The sequence below is a fragment of the Ipomoea triloba genome, chromosome 1 (assembly GCF_003576645.1).
Source record: "Ipomoea triloba cultivar NCNSP0323 chromosome 1, ASM357664v1".
Lineage (NCBI taxonomy): Eukaryota > Viridiplantae > Streptophyta > Magnoliopsida > Solanales > Convolvulaceae > Ipomoea > Ipomoea triloba.
The window spans coordinates 12,795,369-12,815,526 of NC_044916.1; the positions used below are offsets into that span (position 1 = coordinate 12,795,369).

Genomic DNA, 20,158 nt, shown 5'->3' on the forward strand with positions numbered 1-20,158 from the left:
ATACCATATGAATTCCATCGATTATTATGATTTACTTAAAAAAGGCAAAATTTAATTTTTTGCTTGAAAAGATGACTTTGTCCTTAAGTTTGACGGACAACTAATGATAAACATAACAGAGGACATAACAAGTTAAGGTAACACTTTAGTATTTAGAGGACTAAATTGAGCAAAAAATTAAATAAAAATTCTTTTTAAGTAAATTGTAATAGTCGAGGGACCGCAACTAGTATTTATATTTATTAAATTTATTTATTTATATAATAATAAGGTTACTCGTTGATCTCATCAAAATAAAAAATCAGTGATACTTTGATTTGTGGTCAACCATTGCATTTATGAGGCATTGGAATAGATTATTATGAAATGAAGTTTGGGGGTGAATGTATGATAACATGAAAGAATGAGGGTGAGAGTGAAAAACTAGCCACAAATTTTCACGTGTTTTGTTTTGTTTTTTTTTTTTTTTCTTTTTCTTTGCGCTTCCCTCCACATCTTTCCGAACCAAAATTCCCTCGCTTCCCTCGTTTTCTGCTTTCTCTTCCACCCCCCACACCGCAACCAAACCCTCAAAGGCTCAAACCCTTTACCGCACTCCACACTTCATATCTGTAAAACCCTTTGTTCATTTCTTCGATACTCTGCATCCATCGCTGATTGAATCGCCATCTCCGGCGCCAGAGCTCGATCTTCGGATTTTTGAATAATTTTTAAATTATGTCTGGAACTCCGACCAGAGCGGCGGCGCCACCTCCGGCTCCGTCGAATGCACCGCCCGCTAACGGAGTTTCAGGAGCCCAGATCCCTAGGCCAACCAGGCGCCACCTCGCCTTCGCGTCCATGAAGCCGCCGTTTGTCCCTCCCGAAGACTATCACCGATTCTCCACCCCTGGTGCCGATGGTGGGCTCGCTGCCGTGAACAATCACCAGCCTGAGGCTATTATAGTCAAGTCCCCCGTGAGTTCCTGTTTGGTTCTTATGCATTTCGTGTTTTGATTTTTTGCGGGGAGTTTATTTGTTCAGTTGGGGTTTTGTGAATAAATTTGAGTGTATGGGTCCGTGAGGAATGCCATCATTTCGGATTAGATGATCTTAATCCAAGTAAGATTTGACGAAATTTGAAATAAATTTGGAATTTCCTTGTCATTAGATAACTGCATTCTAATTGGCTGATTATAAACACATGTCCACTGCCTCTTTACCGAAGATAGTTACTTTTGAGCAGCTTATATTTGGTGATTAGTTGATTTGTAAATTATATTTTTACTTGAAGAATTTTGGGTGAGATGAGATGAGATTATAAAGACTTATGTGATTGCTTTTATGGAAATGCATTAAGATTGGCAAGTGTTCCAAGTAGAGTCAACTCCTTAAGTATATAACTATACTCAGGTGGCAATTATAGATACTGAAGCAAGTTAATTGTAATGGGATAAACAAAGACTTCCGAATGGGTAATATGAGCTGTTTCTGGTAAAAAAATGTTTTTGTTATTTTTTGGACTGGATGAAACATCCCACTCTATGCTTCCTTTACTGATTCATTCTAGAAACAATGCTCGTGCAAATTGTTTCTAAATCCACTGCAAGAGGCTCTCCTGTTCTGTATTAAGTGTCAAATACTTTCTGAGTACCCATACTCAATCTGCAAAGATAAGATGCTTACTTTGGGATGTCGTTGACTCTTGACATTCTTAATACTGAGGAATATCAATAAGCTGTTTAGTATTTGCCATACTACCTTAACCTTAAAAGTTAATTAGTTAAATAAGATCTTCCTTATAGGTTGCACCTCTCTGTGCTTGATTTCTAAGGATGCAGCTTTCTCAAATTTGCACCTAGGCCCTAGGATGTTGTTACTGAAATGTTTGCCATGGACACTAGGACATTAGGTTCTTGAGGGAGGAACACAGACTATAACAACTTACAGTTTCATTATGTGTAAAAATGTGTTCTATTGGTGTGTGCAGGTTGCCTGCTTAATTTTAAAAAGTTGAATTGTTTGATGTTATATCCACTGGCAATCTGGCATGAGTTATTGAACTGCTATTTGCTTACCTTAGATTGATATTTTGCCAATATGAAGTACCAGTTTGCTCTTATTGTTGAGGAATAATTGCAAAAGTGTGGGAGAAGAAATTTAAACTTCTACTTTCACTTGATGACAGTGGTTTGTGGCTTGACATTACTATCATGTGCAGTACATTGTTCAATTACCATTTCAGTCACTAATTTTGACACTACTATTGTGTGGCTTCTCTCAGCCAATGAAGAGAAAGGGTAGAGCAGCTTCTTGTGAAGCTGAGTCCAGTGAATGGAGTGCAAGTCCTGGGTATACTGATATGGTCAACAGTCCCCTCCAAACACCTGTATCTGTAAAAGGCGGAAAGGCATACGGGCGGTCAAAAACCACAAAGAACAATAGGTCTGGACCACCGACACCTGTGTCCAATGCTGGTGAGAAATGTTCTTTATTACAAGATATCATGTTTCACTTTTGTGCATGAATGCTTTTACACTTCTTGGGTTTTATGCTGACATGGTGTCATTGTTCTACTGGTGAAGAAAAAAACGTATAACATTAAAGTTTTGCAAATTTTCAGGTTGTCCTTCCCCTCTGACTCCCGTTGGCTGCCGCTATGACAGCTCCTTGGGTAATTCCATTACTCAATCATTTGGATTCGTTGATTGCATATACTTCTTTATTGGACCTTGAAGAAGCATGATCCAATATGAATGTATTTCAGGACTTTTAACAAAAAAATTTATCAACTTGATCAAGCATGCGGAAGATGGTATGATTGATCTTAACAATGCTGCAGACGCTTTGGAGGTATCTGCTTGCTAGATTATGTCATGTCAAGACTGCATTTAAGAAAATTATAATGGGAAGTTATATTTTACAGGTGCAAAAGAGACGTATATATGACATTACAAATGTCCTTGAGGGGATTGGTCTGATTGAAAAGAAGCTCAAGAACAGGATCCAATGGAAGTAAGTTAGTTTTGCTGATATCAGTTTTTCTTTACCATCAAAAGGTACGTTTAATTTTACTGAGCATTAAAGTCCTGCATAGGGGAGTTGATGCTTCACGACCAGGGGATGTAGATACCGATGCGACAATTTTACGGGTATGTAGTAGACTTTTATCCAACTCCAAATTCTTTGATATTATTGCATGGATATGTTTTTGAGGCTTGTCCACACAGTGGTATCTTAAGCTTCTGTTTATCAATATGTTTGGTAGTATCTACTTAGAGATGCCTTTAACAGTCACATGTAAAATGCAAATGGTACATTTTGTTCAAATGTCAAGCTACTTTTCAGCTTTGTATTTCTGTCTTCAGGCAGAAGTTGAAAACCTTTCCATGGAAGAGCAAAGATTGGATGGCCGTATAAGGTAATGGTTATCAAATATTTGAGTACTCCATATTTTTGTTGATGTGGGCTGTTGTATTGATGGTTCAGATGACTGCAGAGAAATGCAGGAAAAGTTGAGGGGTTTGAGCGAAGATGAAAATGACAAGAGGTAACCTTAATGCCCTCAACCAGAAGTATCTCTTACCTATGTAATTTTTAAACTTCACTGATGCAGCTGTTCAATTGTGATTTTTTCTAGATGGCTTTTCGTAACTGAAGAGGATATCAAAACTCTACCCTGCTTTCAGGTACTTGTTTCATGGTTTCAGTATATGAGCCATCAGCGTTATGGAGTATTTTCATGCTTGTGGGTAAAACAATATACATTGGATCATAGATGAGTTTACACCTATCTGATACCAACTTTAATCCTTTTGATTTGACAGAATGAAACTCTGATAGCAATTAAAGCTCCACATGGGACCACATTGGAAGTCCCTGAGCCTGATGAGGTACGTTTAAAAACCAAAATCTTATGCTATATGTGTATTATATGTTTGTAGTGACTGATGCACCTGGCTTCTTGTAACAACAGGCTGTTGATTACCCCCAGAGGAGATATAGGATAATTCTGAGAAGCACAATGGGCCCAATTGATGTCTACCTTGTCAGGTAAAAGGCATAATGCTTCTTCTGTTTATTTGGTTAGAAAGTCTTACTAGCAATTTTCTTCTTTCAAGATCCTAACTGTCAAAGAAAATGAGTTTCTTATCTCATATTGTATTTGAACTTCATCTTTATTTAGTCAATTTGAGGAGAAATTTGAGGAGATGACTGGTGTTGAACAATCAATGAGTGTCCCACTTGCTTCAAGTTCAGGCTCAAATGACAATCCATCAACAGATAGATCAACTGTTACAAATAATCTGCCTGGTAATGGATCACTAGCACATGATAGTCAAATGAGCTGTGATCTTGGTGCTTCTCTGGAATTCAATGGAGGAATGATGAAGATTGTCCCTTCAGATGCTGATGTGAGTCTGGTTGTTATTAACTTGATTTGCTGGACTGATAAGAACGCTATACTTAGATTTCTTCAAGAGTCAAAATAGCATATCTTAAAGGCTTTAAAGCTGGCCCATAAAATAATATTGCAATACATAGAAATACAAACTCTATTCTTTTCCCATCACCATGTTCCATATAATATTACAGGTTTGAAGTACTTATTTTTCTTTTACAGAACGACACAGATTATTGGCTCCAGTCAGATCCTATTCCTGGTCTTAGCTTAACAGAAATGTGGAAGACAGATGGTATCCTTGTTTAAAGTGGTTATACTGATTTGTTTAATAACATTAACATAAAATGCTAAATTTCCTTATTTTGTTAACAGGTGACATTGATTGGTGTATGGAGAATATGCTTAATGAATTTGGAATATCTGAGATAAGTACACCACGACCACAGACTCCATCAGCTGTTGCTGATGTACCTCCTGCTGTAAATATGCCACCAAGATGATATGCTAGTGCGAAAAAGCTTCGTTTCTACTCCAGGGCTAGCTCTGCTTCATCAGAAGCGAGCCCATTTGATTTCGTTGCTAATTTGATCAGCTTGGTTCCTTTATAGACTTTGCATGTTAATTCTATACAAATGGAATCACGGTGAGGATACAACAAAGAAAGCGATAGGAGAAGACCAGTTATATATGTTCAGCTCAGATCATAATCGAGAAACTGCTTTGCCCTTCGATTACAGAGGTTAATTAATAAATTGTGCCATATGTAGCATGGAGAACATGTACGATAAATTGAGTATACTGTAGGGGTATTATTGTTGAACAAATAGACAAGGCAGTTCTAGATCCTGGTAATTTATCTCAAGTCTTTATGAGTCGTGACATTTCATTGTATACACCTGCTTTCTCTCCCTAAACAGAGCTATGAATCTCATAACATTTGCTGGAGAATTTTATGAAATGCAGGAGTTGTTGCAAATTCATCAGATCATTTGATTTATGTGCTTTCGTTTACATACATATTGTTACATTACATAGATTGAATGACATTACAGTTATAGTATGTTTGTTTGTTTTAAGATGACAATTGACATTGTTGCAAAATCTTGGTACTGTTGTTCCAGAAGCCATCCCAATTAACTTTGTCATGGGTAGAAAGCTGGTGATCCTTCAAAATCCCAATGAAACAATCCTTGCCAACATCCTTCAATACACCACAGCAACGTTTAACCACACTCCCCTTTTTGAGAGCACCAGTAACAAACTCTTGCTTGCACTTTCCATCACTCGCCTTCTTCAAGCAGTCCTCGAGTTCCGGGCTGGGCGGCGAGGTCACGCCCTGGGTGGCTAACATGGCAATGCTGATGAGCAAGAGGATGGCTAAAATGGTTGTGTTGCTAGTGAAAGGGGAGAATTTAGCCATAGCCATGGATGAACTTAGCTTAGCTACCTAAAAAAGCTGTCTCTCTTGTTGTTTTTCGTATTTGCGTGCTCAGTTACGGAATGGAGGAAGAGAGGATGGATATATATATACAATGCAGTTTTGTTGCTGTAAACCAATGGTTCAATGTTTCTGACATGGAAATATGGAATAGCAGTTATTATTATTATTAGAATTCATGAATCATTTATCTTAGAGAAGAATTTAATGCTAACCCGTCTTAATTATCCCATCCCCTTTGTCCATTTGTTGAATATGAAATTTATATGGCTTGTACAATTTTTTTTTTATAGAGAAGTAAATAGTTGTTTTGAAGGGCAACAAAATTAATTTTATTCATAACTTAAGATATAAGACATTGTAAAATCAAAGGTGGCCACTCCCTACAACCTGATAAAGAACGAGCTTACCTGTAATTTTTTTTTACATTATCAATATAATCAAGCCAAACATACTATCCTCGGACCCTCAATGCACAACCAAAAAGACGTGTTGAGTGTCCATTTCCACAATCACATTATCCATACTCAATTCCTTGAGCCAACTTAGAGCTTCCCGCAACTCCATCACCTCTGCTCCCCTTGTCTTTCCCTTAGTAGCAACAAATTGTCCCCATGCATGCATCACGTATTACCCACCTAAAACTCATACATTGATTATGATTATCAATTGAAGCATCTACATATATTCATCTTAACTCTTAAGGAAACCCACAACCGGCCTCACCCACAACTAATTTCCTATACCCACTTTTTTGCCATATCAGTCATTAAGGAGCTCACCCGAACCCCCTATTTAGCCTTAAAGACGTACTAGTTAGACATGCAATTAATAATGTTAGAGAATTTTTCAAATTAAATAATAAATGAAATGTTGTAACTTTTATTTTGAATATGAAAAGTTGCAACTTTTACAAGAAACTCCAACAACATTTAACACAATACCAAGTTTTTGAAAAAGTTAAGCAACACAAAAAAAAATTCTATGTTTTGAACTCAATTTTGAAACTCCATAGCTATATATCCAAGAAAGGAAAAGTTGTTTGAAAAAATTTAAGGATTTTTCAATTCTTTGTTTCCATTCTAGCTCTTTGGTTTGCACTTTCGGTTCTCCTGAAACAAAGAATTATTAAATTTTTTATATATTGACCCCTATTATATTTATTTTAGTGGGGTCAATTTCAAGATTTCTCTCTCTTTCTATATAATAATAATAATAATAATAATAATAATAATAATAATAATAATAAAAAACAATAAAATTTGAGTGGGGTGATAGTCTTCTCTAAACAAGCACGCATGGTTTCGAATTAGTTTTTGAGTCAAATAAATTTGTACTGTCGGGGTGTATTCAATCATGACTTTCATAGAATTTTAAAGACTTTTATGAACTTTGAAAGTTTGGAGGTATTCAATTCAAACTTTTAGAGAGTATTTAAAAGTCATGAGGTATTCAATCAAGATTTTTAAAGAGTTTTTAAAAGTCATGTGGTATTCAATTAAAACTTTTAAAGAATCTTTAAAAGTCATGTGGTATTCAAAAAGTTATGAACTTGTAAGGACTTTTTAATTTTAGAACTTCTGTAGACTTTTATATACTTTTCCTTCTCAAATATAAATAGTTGAAATCCAACCCCCAGCCCCAAGATTTCAAAATTTTCTTTCTACCAACACTGAAGGTTTTTTTTCCTCTCTTCCTCTATTTAAACTCTATTTTTTTTCTCCTTATTTAAAATTTTAAACTTTATAAACCTTATACCTAAATTCAATAAATTATTTTTTCTTCATTATCCTATATTTTCTACATACCTAAACTCTACCAATTTTTTTCTCCCTCCTAAACATTACAATCTTCCTCTAAAAATTCAAAATAATATTATTTTTATTTCATTGTTGCTTGTATATTTTGATTTTTTTCTACGAACTTTTTATCCCCAACTTCTAAACTTTTTCTCCTAAATACATGAACAGAGTAAATTTTTTCATCTATCACCGTCAACTTTTACTATATGTTTCATAATATTCATATGTTTATTCGTAATATATTTTTTCTTTTTTCTTTTCAACAACATGCTGTTACGAATAGTGAACTATTGTTCGCAATAGCAATTTGAGGCTACAAAGAGAAGCACCTTGTTGTTGATAGCAGTCCCATATTGTTATTGCAAATAATAGTTCTTTGCTTGATACCTAGCAGTATATCAAATATAATATATATATATATATATATATATATATATATATATATATATATAAATTTTTTTTATGCAAATAGTAATTATATATTTTTTTAAATATTAATTTCTCAAGAAAAAGTAATTATATTTTTAGATATTTTATTTGAACAATTCTATGACTACAAATTTTTAGTGTTTAATATTGTTATGAATTGCTTATGAAAGTTTGTAAGGATGTATTCAATTTAGAATTTTAATGACTTTTGTAGACTTTGTAAAATAAAAAAGTTGATAAAAGTTTATGCAAGTTTTTTATACAGACTTTTATAGAGTCTTACAAAATTTTAAAAAGTTTTGAACGACTCTAAGAAAGTCAATAAAAGTTTATTAAAATCTATTATTTTAAAAGTTTTTAATAATCTACAAAAGTCATGATTGAATACACCCAAGTTTTTTAATAATCTACAAAAGTCATGATTGAATACACCCAAGTCTTTTGTTGGTAAATGTTTTAGGTACGATGGGATGCAATTTTATGTTTATAGCATCATTATCTAGGACATGCTAATGAGAAAATGTTGCATATTATGAGTTCTCTTGATTCAAATATTATATTATGTTTCAGTCTGATCTTGTGGGATATATTTTATTAGAGGAATTTAATGACTGGATGTTGATATTTGCAGGAACCTATTCCTCTAATTAATATATTAGCATAGAAGTTAGGGTTCCCAAGAAGCAACAAGCAATAAGCAATACTTTGAAAATGTTAAATTGCTGCATTCCATAATAATATCCATTTGGTTTCCTTGTATTTTGGCTTTCCCATGGGTAGGAATTAGGATCCACACTACTTTGCTCAAGAAATGCATGCATACTCAGCACAAGTTGCAAGAACTAGCACAACAGGTTTCTGTTGAAAGGAAGCTAGCTATCTCTATCGGCAAATTATACCATGGATTAGGATCGACCTTACATTATGAACCTTGATCCAAAATGACAATTAGATTGTGTCTATAATTAATATATTACGTTCTTGTAATTAATATGTTGATTACAAATTTAGAAGTACAACATAATAGGTTAACGCATATATATTAACTACATACCCATAACTTTAGGACCAGAATTCACAATGTAACGTGGACCTGAAGTTAATATGTTAACTACAATTATATAATAAGTTAACTGCAAGCACATAATATGTTAACATTATGGACCTAGTTGGCCACCTAGACCTCCTAGTCCATGGTATAACAATTGATCACTATTATTAGGTCCATATTGAGCTTGCAAAAATATAATTTTAAGGTGGGGATGGCTGAGTTGGTCTAAGGCGCTAGATTCAGGTTCTAGTCCAAAAGGGTGTGGGTTCAAATCCCACTCCCCAGAATATAATTTCTTTTTTAAAATGTCACATTGTTGCATTCCATATTCCAAAATAATGATACCCATTTGGCCTCCTTGCTGCCTAATTTGTTTTATTGTTCATTTGACATACCTTTCTTTTAATGCAATAATGCTCTCCCTTTATCTCTCATTCCTTGTGTTCTATATGATGTCCAGGGACACATGTATCTTCCTAAATCTCAATAATCTTCCTACCTAGCTCATATTGGCTATACTTCCCCAATCCTTCTACCATATCAACATATTTTAATTTGTAGCTTTCACCATCTTGTGAAGAAGAAGGCAACTTTGACAATGGGGCATTGATATTTTTGGTTGACGAGTCGATGGAGACTATATGTGCTAAAACAAAAATCACTAAAACTTAATTTCTGAAAGAAAAAGTCTTAGCTTTACTTGAACTAGTGCATAATTATGTATGTGATTTGCATAGCACACCTACTTAGAGGAGGCAAGCTTTACTTTGCAACAATATTTGTGGATGATTTTTTTAAATTTTGTGAAGTAGAAAATATGTGCAACACCAATATTAAGTTTCTTTGAATTGCTGAGTATCAATTTTCTATATATTGTCATGAAAAAATGGGCATAATACATGAAACTTCTATTGCTTATATATACTTTAAAACGAAATTGTGTATTCAAAAGGAAAAATAGAACATTAATAGAAATGGTAAATGACATGTTGTGTTACTCAAGTTTAGCAAAAGATATTGGTATTGGGAGAAGCTTTACTTACTGCTTGCCATATCCTAGATTGAGTTTCAAGTAAAGGTAGTAAGGTTACTCCATATAAACTATAGAAAAAATAAAAAACCTAACTTGTTATATCTTCGTGTTTGGGGATGTAGAACAATAGTTAGGCTACTACTTGACCCCAATTTGTTACACTAGGTGGAGGTGTTATTGCTTGGGGGTTACGTTCAAAGAAACAAACTTGCATATATAGTAGATTCAACTATGGTTGTGGATTTATAGCTCTTGCTTAGAGTTGTTAAAACGGACTTAACCCGCCGACCCGGCCCATCCCGCTCCCTATTTGAAAATAGAAGCCCGCTAAAGAGCGGACATTTTTGGCCCGCGGGCTGCCCGCCATATTTTTTAATATATATATATATATATATATATATATATATATATATATATATTATATTTTTTAAACATGTATAGGTTATTTTAATTATTTTTGTATAGACAAATGATACAATTTAGATAAACAATAAACTAACAATTAAAAAAAAAGAAGAAGATAGTTTGGTGGGGGCTCGTCTAGCCCGTGGGCCGAAGGCGGGGCGGGTCCGGGCTAGTAAAGTCCAGGTCCACCAAAGAGCGGGCTTTTTGGCTTGTTTTGTTTAGGATCGCGGCTCGCCGGGCTTTGGCCCGCCCAGTCCCACCAGCCCATATTAACAGCCTTACTCCTGCTTCAGGGGTGGTGCCGTCTCCAAAGTGGTTAGGCAACTATTCAATACATTAATGAATAAATCCAAGATATGGATTAAAAAAAAAATATCCAAGATATGGGATACATGCCCTCTTTATGTGTCATTTTACGAACACAAAAAGAACATTCAATAAGTGTGTGAGGTGTAAGCTTTTGGTTAATCTCATAGTCATAGGGTTATTGGTTCAAAGCTTTTCTACCTTGCCACCTTCATTAACATGACATATGAAACATTTTTACTATGCAGATATAGACACATTTATTTATGGATAAGTTTGGGAAACTTGCGTTAGAGATTTTTTCAAAATCACATTCATTTTGAAAATGGTGGAAGCTAAGATTGTTATGGCATTTTCAAGGCATGAATGGTTGTAACTCTTCATATTTTCTTTTGAATTCAAAGTTTGAATGAAAAGTAATCTCTTTTGAATTTAAGGACATCTCCATCCTTTCTTCAATTTTCTCACTATTTATGGGCTCAACTCTCCCACATCACCACTCAATCTCTTTCCTTACTCTTGTCTTGAGTAATATTACATGAATTCTCATTTTCTACTTTATTTTTACTTCATATTATGTGCCATGCTTGCTTGATTGATTAATAAAAAGGGGTAAACCATGATTTTTGATCATTCATTTTTCTTAATCCAATAAAAAATAAACACTTGGTGAGAGTAGTTATACTCCATGGGAGTACACTTACCATGTTCCTTTTATCTCCCATGCATCTAGGGGTGAAATAAGCCGAGCCGAGCTTTAGAAAATTAGGCTTGGGCTTGTTACGAAAATCTAAAGCTTAGACCTGGGTCTGAGCCTGAATATAGGCTTTTTGTTAGGTTCAAATCTGAGCCTACAATTCGCCTGGCCCGACTTGAAATATTTTTAAAAGCATGTATGTTTAATATTTAGGCCATTAAAAAGGTTTCAAATTTAATCCTACTTTGAGCCTACATGTTAAGACTTTTTTAAAAAGTTGAATAGGTATATCTAAATAATTTAAGAAATATACCAAATACAAAACTAATACATAATTACATAAGTATATCACCACAATGCAAACATAATAGCATTAAAATATAAAATGAAATAAAACAAGTCACAACTTTAGAATACTCGTTAACTTGTTTATTAGAAATAAATTCAATTGTATTATTGTTTGTTATCTTATATTATCTCATAAATAATTAACAATCAACACACATAATTAAGTTGCGACATTCCATTAAATATTAATATGACAATAAGAACAGTTAATAAAATAATTAAACAATAAGAACACTTATAGCAGGATTAGCAGCAATGTTTATAGTTGAATCATAATTTAGAATGAGATTTTGGAGGTGGAGGATTAGGATTTAGAAATTATATATACTTGGGTTATATTGTAAATATTAAAATATACTCCGTATTTTATATATATATATATATATATATATATATATATATATATATATTTATTTATTTATTTATTTATTTATTTATATAGGCCGAGCCTAAAGGCCAAGCCTGGTATATATAGATCTGCCCTGTTTAGTTTAATAGGTTTTGAAATTGGCTCAAGCTGATCTTTTTACAAAACGAGCTAGGCCTGACTAGGCCTTAATTAAGCCAGTACATAGGCTCCTACAAGGGGCTTGCATTCCCGTCAATACTCCCATCCTTCTATCATTTTCTCCTCATTTCGTAGGTCCCACTCCTCCCCATAATCCATTATTACTTTATTCACTTTACTATTATTTTAATTTTAATTTATAATTATTATTTCACATTTCAATTTTAAATAAACAAAAAATTTGAATTAAAAAATAAAATTTCAAATATTAAATTAAAACAATAACATCACATTGAAATTCATAAACAGATACAAAATATTAAATACTAAATCACAAAATATACAAAGTATATGATAATGAAAAGGAAATCAAACTACAGTTAATATATTAAAAAAATAATTATTGTTTATAGCCTATATGTGTTCAACAAAGACGCACGTAGTTCATGATGTACTCAAAAATCAAGTAACTTAGAATTCCTACGGAAGCATTCTTGAAAATTCTTCAGTTGAGCCTTAAGTAGCTTGTATTGGCGTATTATTGTCATTGTCTGACCAGAAAGTTATGCCATACCCTCATCCTCAACAATCATGTTTGACACTAAAAATTTGTTAATTTTGATTATTTTTTATATTAGTATATTTAAATAGATTTTGGATAATATTGATATTATCTAATTTGTTAATTAGATAGTATCAAAAGAGTTTGAATTTATCAAAACTCTTTATCCTACAACTATAAATAGGAGTTTTTTATGTAATCATCTTAGGAAAAATCATAGAATTAGCTTTAATAAAATGATCCTAAATGTAAAAGCCCCTCCATGAAGATGATCAAGCCATTTGAATGCGGAGGCCCTTCAATGGAGCGTTCAAGACATCAACTTAAGAATCAGAGGACCATATATCCAGAGATTTTGTAACCATGTTTTGAATTACAAAATATATTATTCAAAATTTTGTGTTTACAAGAACTTGATCTCCCGATCTTCTTGCATTGAGGCTCCCCCTCAACAACTGCACGGACGGCTTTTCAGAGTGAATGCTTGCCCAAGTACTCACATAGAGAAAGTGTATCTTGTGTCAAAGGTAAGCTTTGCCAAGATCTCCTTTAATCTTATACAAAGATCTTCTTTTCTGATCTTTCTGTGTAAAATCCTTCAACCTTCACAAATAAGAGTTGGCTCTTATTTATCCTTTTCAGAATCTTGAAAACTGTTGTAACCAACTCTGAACATCTTTTATGTTCTGGTGCAGATACTCGTTCAGTAAGTTGTCTTTAGAGTCTTCAAAGTCTTCTGAACTACTTCCTGTACTATAATCTAAGGATACAAGATTGACCAACTAGATTTGAACTATCTGCAGAACTAGATACACATTGTCACGAAACTTAGTACAACTTAGGGAGTTCTAAAAAAAAACACTTGTTTATTATTTTTATTAACAATGGCATTGTATTAAAAGTCTACTTGAAGATCAAGAAATGGATTACATCATGAAGAACAATTAATTAACCAAAAATCTGTATAGTCAGAGTAGTTAATAAGCTTAATCTCATTGTCTACAGTTTATAAGGTAAATTTTGAAGGGAATCAAAATTACCTAAGGAGCCAAAGTATGAGAAGAAATCTCAAAGGGAATTAAATTCGAAGATGAATTTCAAGGGATGAGATTCAATATTCATGGGATGAAATTTCATGGGCGGAAGTTTTTCAATAATCATGGGATGGGATAAAATTCCATGGGCGGAAGTTTCAAAAGGAATATCATGGGATAAGATTTCAAGGGGCAGAGATTTGCAATGAGCTACAATTTGCAATGGGATGAGATTCCGTGAGATACAAATTCGAAATTGGTATGTGATGAAATTTGATATGGGATGGGCTACAATTTGCAATGGGATGAGATTCCATGAGATACAAATTCGAAATTGCTTTGGGATGAGATTCCAAGGGCTACAATTTCAAAGGGATAAATTTCCTAGGCAAAGTGATGAGATTTCAAGTCGATTCCAAGGGCTACAATTTCAAAGGGATGAATTTCCTAGTCAAAGGGATGAGTTTTCAAGTTAATTACCATGGGATGAGATTCTAAGGGATGCAATTTCAAAGGGATGAAATTCTACAAGTCAAAGGGATGAGATTTCAAGTCAATTGCTATGGGATGAGAATTCAAAAGCCAATTTCAAAGGGCTAAAATTTGAAGGGCTGAAGTTTCATAGCATTAATTAATGGATGAAATTATAAGGATTGGAATTCACAAGGGATCCAATTCCAGAAAGGTAGAAACAAATTAGTTTGGAGATGAAATTCAAGGGATTCAATTACAAAAGTAATTTCATAAAATCTCAATCCCAGATTAAATTGAGATGGCCAAAATATATATTCCTAAGGGAATAAATATGAGCTCAAGTTATATTTGGAAAGTGGCTAATCCAAAGTAGAAAGGGCTAAGATTGGAGCAATATATGAAGATTAATTCATCAAGATTGGCGTGGAATCATCAGACATTTTTGAAGATCAATTATGGACTTGGAGCTCAGTACAACGGCGTGAATATTTTTAATGTCTCACAGAACATTAAAAATATAAATGCTTATTTCTAGTCTGAAAAGGCTATGAATTTAGCTAACAAAGATTCAAAATTGGGAGCGTCTTTTTCCAACGGACAAACTCTCAATACCTATAAAAAGATGAACATATGAAGCAACTGATAGGAAGAAGGATTGATATGAATCAATCAAAAAGTTTACAAAGTGCTAAATTCAAAATACACAAGTTAAAAATCTAGAGTGCTAATCTTCATATGAGAGAGACTTGACCTACATTGAAGCATCTACAGAAGAGTCTCAAAGTTGGAAACAAGCAAAATCTTATTTTTACAAACAAGTGGTTTCTCTACCAAAGTGTAGAAAGACGATTGTAACAAAAGAGTGTGAAATCCTGGTGCAATGTTGAAGACACTGGTGAAGCGTGATTAGTGTGGGCTTGGTGATCAAAGCACTAGATCACGGGGCGTAACTAGTGTGGGCTTGGTGATCAAAGCACTACGTTATGGAAGGGCATGATTAGTGTTGGCTTGGTGATCAAAGCACTAGATCGTGAAAATTTATTGTATCTTGTAACCAAGGAGTGGTGGATATAGTGAATCTTCATGGAGATAGGAGAGAGTGGAGTAGGAGGATTACATACACCTCCGAACCGCTATAAATTTCTTGTGTTCTTTATTGCTTTACTTTATTTATTTGTGCTTGCTTGATTCACATGTTACACACACACTACACATTATTTTGTATTCCCATGTGCACGAGATACTAACAAATTGTTAAGTGTTTTGCTTTTAATTTTGCCTTAGCAAGGTTTGCAAAGAAATTGGGAGTAAAGTCTATTCACCCCTCCCCCATAGAATTTACCTTATCTCTTTTAGGACCAACACAAAAGTTCCTTACTCTAGTGTTGTTGGAAGTCTTATGTATGCCATGGTATGCACTAGACCTGATTTGGCTTATGATGTAAGTGTTGTGAGCTGTTATATGCACAACCCTGGTAAGGAACATTGGAACGTTGTTAAATGGATTCTTCAGTACCTAAAGGGTAATTCCTCTCCGGGCATGGTTTTTGATCGGAATTATTCTACATCTACTGACATTGTGGGCTTTGTAGATTCTGATTATAGTGGTGATCTTGATAGACGTCAATCGCTTTCCAGTTGTATTTTCACTCTTTGTAATTGTGCTATCAGTTGGAAAGCTATGCTTCAGTCTATTGCTGTGTTATCTAATACCGAGGCGGAATATATTGCAGCAATAGAGGGTGTCAAAGAAGCTACTTGGCTACGAGGTTTGGTTATTATGGAACTTGGTGTTTCATAGGGTTAGACTGTTGTGTTCTCAGATAGCCAAACTACTATTGATATGATCTCACTAAGAATGATACATATCATGCCAAAACCAAACACATTGATGTCAGATACTATTTCATCTGTGATGTTGTAGGTGCGAGAGATATAGTTGTCCAAAAAGTTCACACATTGGAGAATCCAGCAGACATATTTACCAAGCCTCTACCTATTACTAAGTTCAAGCGATGCTTGAATTTAGTCGGTTGCTCTAATTGTTAAATTTGACCCAAGGTGGAGATTGTTAGTCATGTGGCTCAAATTAAACCACTCACCCTGCACTATTATCCCATCGTCCACGTACTCCACTACATACCGCAATTGCTTACACGTCGTCTTCGATTTCTTCGCTCATGCCGTAGCTCTCGCATAGTTTAGTGTATAAATAGCTTTCCTTGGCTTTGTATTTCACACTCATCAATTGTATTCATCCTTATCCATTTCTTTTGTTTCTTTCTTTTTCACGTACCAATATATATATATATATATATATATATATATATATATATATATATATATATATAAGGGTTGCACTCTCGTGCGAACTACCGCCCAAGTAGGAAATGAGAACGCTCCATAGCCGTCCACGTGTCCAGATCAACGAATCAGATACAATTTAAAAAAAAAAATGATGCGGTGGCATTTTCATAAATAACTAGAACTTTGTTGCACCTAGTTTGACTTGCAAGTGCACCTATTTTCGCACTTATTTTCACTTACAAGTGCTAGTAATTTACCCTGTTAATATTCATGCACCCATTTTCGCAAATATTTTCACTTACTAATGCAAGTAATTTACCTTGTTAATATTTATGCACCTGGTGCAACCTAGGTGCACCTAATTATAACATTAGGTGCACCTAGTTATAACATTAGGTGCACCTAGTATTGACGCTTAGTGAACAATTCACTTGCACCTGTAATACATTTTACTTGCATCTGCAATACATTTTACTTGCACTTGTGCAAGTAATTTACTTTGTTAACATTAATGCATCTGGGTGCAACCTATGTGCACCTAGTTATAATCTTAGGTGCACCTAGTATTGATGCTCATTGTACAATTAACTTGCACTTGTAATACATTTTACTTGCACGTGTGCACCTATTTTCACTTATAGGTGCAAGTAATTTACCTTGTTAATATTTATGCACTTGTGTGCACCTATGTGCACCTAGTTATAACATTACGTGTACCTAGTTATAACGTTAGGTGCAACTACATTCCGGACACGTGGCGCGCTGTGATTCGTCCGCAGTTTTCTCCTGGGCGGCAAGTACACACCTGAATGCGATCCTATATATATATATATATATATATATATATATATATATATATATATATATATTTCCATATTCCCAGATATATATTTTGTTATTTTATATTTTCCCTGTTTCTTTATAATTTTCAATCTCCACAGTGTTTCCCTCTTGGGTTCCTCTGGCACTGATACTCAAGTTTTGAATACTCAAGTTGTCTCCATCCAAGACTTTTCCATTTTTATTTCTCTTTTTCTGTCTTCTCTTTTAATTTTCTCGTGATGATTCCCCCACTTCCTTTAGTGGTTGCACACTCACAGTTTGCTTAGAGGATGATATGCCTAGGGGTTCCACTCTAGCATCCTCATTTAAATCCCTCAAAACAGCGAACTTTGACATTCCATAGTCGGCTTGGTGACCACCTTCCTTACTTGCCATCACATTAGTCTAGTTCATCACCCTACCAACACCCATCTCTGATGAGTTCCCCTCATTTGTAGTCTAGCTTGATTTACCATTGTTATCGTTGTTTCCTTTTTGGCCTCTCCTAGCATGAATCCTCTAACTTGGCGCAAGCATCCAAGGGCCGTATGAATCTAGCACCTCCGGCCGAATTTCTAGCGATGTACCCTTATTTAAACATGTTTCGCTAGCGGCAACGTCTCTACCTTCCTCTCTGGCAGGCACCCCCGTAGCGTCAATGCTCCCGGGGTAGGCTGCATCGTTGTGATCATAAATACCACATTTGAAACACACTAGATGTATTCCCTCGTACTCAATTCGCCTAATCTTACGTAGCAATTTGAATTTGGATAGGAGCGATTTTGTGATGTCCACTTCTACGCACATTCGCACAAACCGTCCTTTGGAAACTAGGCTTATGGCTTGATCAATATGCTTGGGGTCATCAATCTTCTTCTATATCTTCATTAGAAAAGAATAATCATAATATTCAATCGGTAGGTCTGGGAATTTGACCTAGACTATAGCCCTTTTAGTTTTACCAGATTTCTGGTCAAATTGGGTCTCTAGTCTTGGAAAACCAGATAATAGTCTCTGGCAAAATCATAGTCATCAATGGACCAGAATTTGACGAGAAAATAGTCGTCATCTATGCAACCAAGTCCATTTTGGCTTTAGGATGCCACATTGCTTGTAACCTCTTTGATAGGTAATTGTACCTGACTTTTAACCCAGAACATTGACAATGAGGGGCATTTTCCATGTCATGTGTAGATGGGTTTTTTCCTCTTTGGTCAAAACAATTTCTGTGCATTCCGGATCGTCCTTGGCCTTTCCTTCCTCATCATTAGAGACGATGGCATATTCTTTGTTAGGATTGTCCTGTGTACCCGAAAACGAGGCTATGTATGATTGCTTCTTGATAAGTGACAAAATGTTTATATTTTCACCTTGCATTTAAGCTTATTTCCATTGTTATTTGATATAATTTTACCCAAAATGTTTCTCATTTGATTGATTTGTGTGTTTAGGTGTAATTCCTGGTGATTTAGATGAATTAAATGATTTTTAGAGCATTTTGAATGCATGTAGAGTCAATGAGAGCCAATGAGAAGCTATGTAGATGGGGGCAACACCTCTTAGATAGTCAAATTGTGGTGTTTTCAATGGTCTTAGTCATTTGGACAAACAAAGGCAAAAGTGGAGCAAAAGGGCAAGACGTTGAAATTTTCGCACAAATCATCTATTGTTTGGTATTTGGACAATATATCGAACTAGGAATGTCCAAATAAAGTGACTCTTGCGCCATTGGAAAGAATACTCGAAGAGCTACAACTTTCATGAAGACATCAAAGTCTAAATCAGAAGGAAAAATGGTCAAAATCAGCCTGTAAACCGGACCTTTGTCATAGGAGGATTCTCGATGCATCGAGGAGAGGTAGAATGCCTCCATTTTCACTCCAAATTAGCTGGACGCGTCGAGCCTAGGACCTCAGATCTGCAGATTTTCAGCCCGCCCCAGCTCCTATTTAAGTCGGTTTTCACTCATTTATCCATGGTTCCGACCCATTTTAGAACCCTAGCTTCTCTCTTAGCTTTCATTTTCTTTGATATTTTTAGTTTATATTAAGCTTATATTTAGGTTCCTAAACATTTTGGAAGCTTTGATTGAAGCATTTAATCTTGGATTTCAAAGAGTTCATATCCATTTTCAATAGATAAGTTTTTCTTTTGTTTATTTCATTCCTTTACAATTTACTTTCTTGTTTTATTGCTTTGATCTTTATCTTGTGTTTGTTATATAATTCATTGTTGATTTTGAATCTTGTGCTATTTTCGTTATGGTTATGTGTGATTAGTTCTCTTTGGAGGGAGGTAGGGATGTAGGCCAGGTGTTTGATGGATGATTTTAAATTGGTTAAGGAAACTTGTGACATAACCTTGATGTTGTTGATGGACATGATTATTGAATCCCGATTAGGGAGTGACAACCTAATCTAAGTTTAAGGAGTTGATCAACAATGCTCCACCTTTGAGAAAAGGGGAGTGTGTGATGTTAAGAACACCAAGTGTTTGATAAAATGTCTCTTACACCTTCTTCAGTCATGAGAATGTCCTTGAATGTTTTAAGAGTGCGG

At 34.6% G+C, this 20,158-nt stretch overlaps 1 protein-coding gene and 1 non-coding gene across 2 annotated transcripts; both read left to right on the forward strand.

Moving 5' to 3' along the window:
* Positions 1-522: 522 nt before the first annotated feature.
* Positions 523-5,364, forward strand: LOC116015763 (transcription factor E2FA-like). The gene is made up of 14 exons (XM_031255938.1): positions 523-957; positions 2,264-2,456; positions 2,603-2,653; positions 2,747-2,832; positions 2,906-2,994; positions 3,077-3,131; positions 3,348-3,400; positions 3,479-3,529; positions 3,620-3,668; positions 3,807-3,872; positions 3,956-4,032; positions 4,166-4,394; positions 4,604-4,676; positions 4,757-5,364. The coding sequence occupies exons 1-14, from the start codon at positions 718-720 to the stop codon at positions 4,882-4,884; spliced, it is 1,440 nt and encodes a 479-aa protein (XP_031111798.1). The 5' UTR covers positions 523-717; the 3' UTR covers positions 4,885-5,364.
* A 3,945-nt stretch (positions 5,365-9,309) lies between these two features.
* Positions 9,310-9,390, forward strand: TRNAL-CAG. Its single transcript has one exon. It is a non-coding gene; the product is annotated as a tRNA-Leu (tRNA).
* The last annotated feature ends 10,768 nt before the right edge of the window (positions 9,391-20,158 follow it).

Bases quoted from the DNA above. Each gene is read 5' to 3' on its own strand.
- LOC116015763 (XM_031255938.1), top strand. From the start codon at position 718: ATGTCTGGAACTCCGACCAGAGCGGCGGCGCCACCTCCGGCTCCGTCG. The intron at 2,457-2,602 runs GTGAGAAATGTT...GCAAATTTTCAG, and splicing joins GACACCTGTGTCCAATGCTG to GTTGTCCTTCCCCTCTGACT. The intron at 4,395-4,603 runs GTGAGTCTGGTT...TTTCTTTTACAG, and splicing joins TTGTCCCTTCAGATGCTGAT to AACGACACAGATTATTGGCT.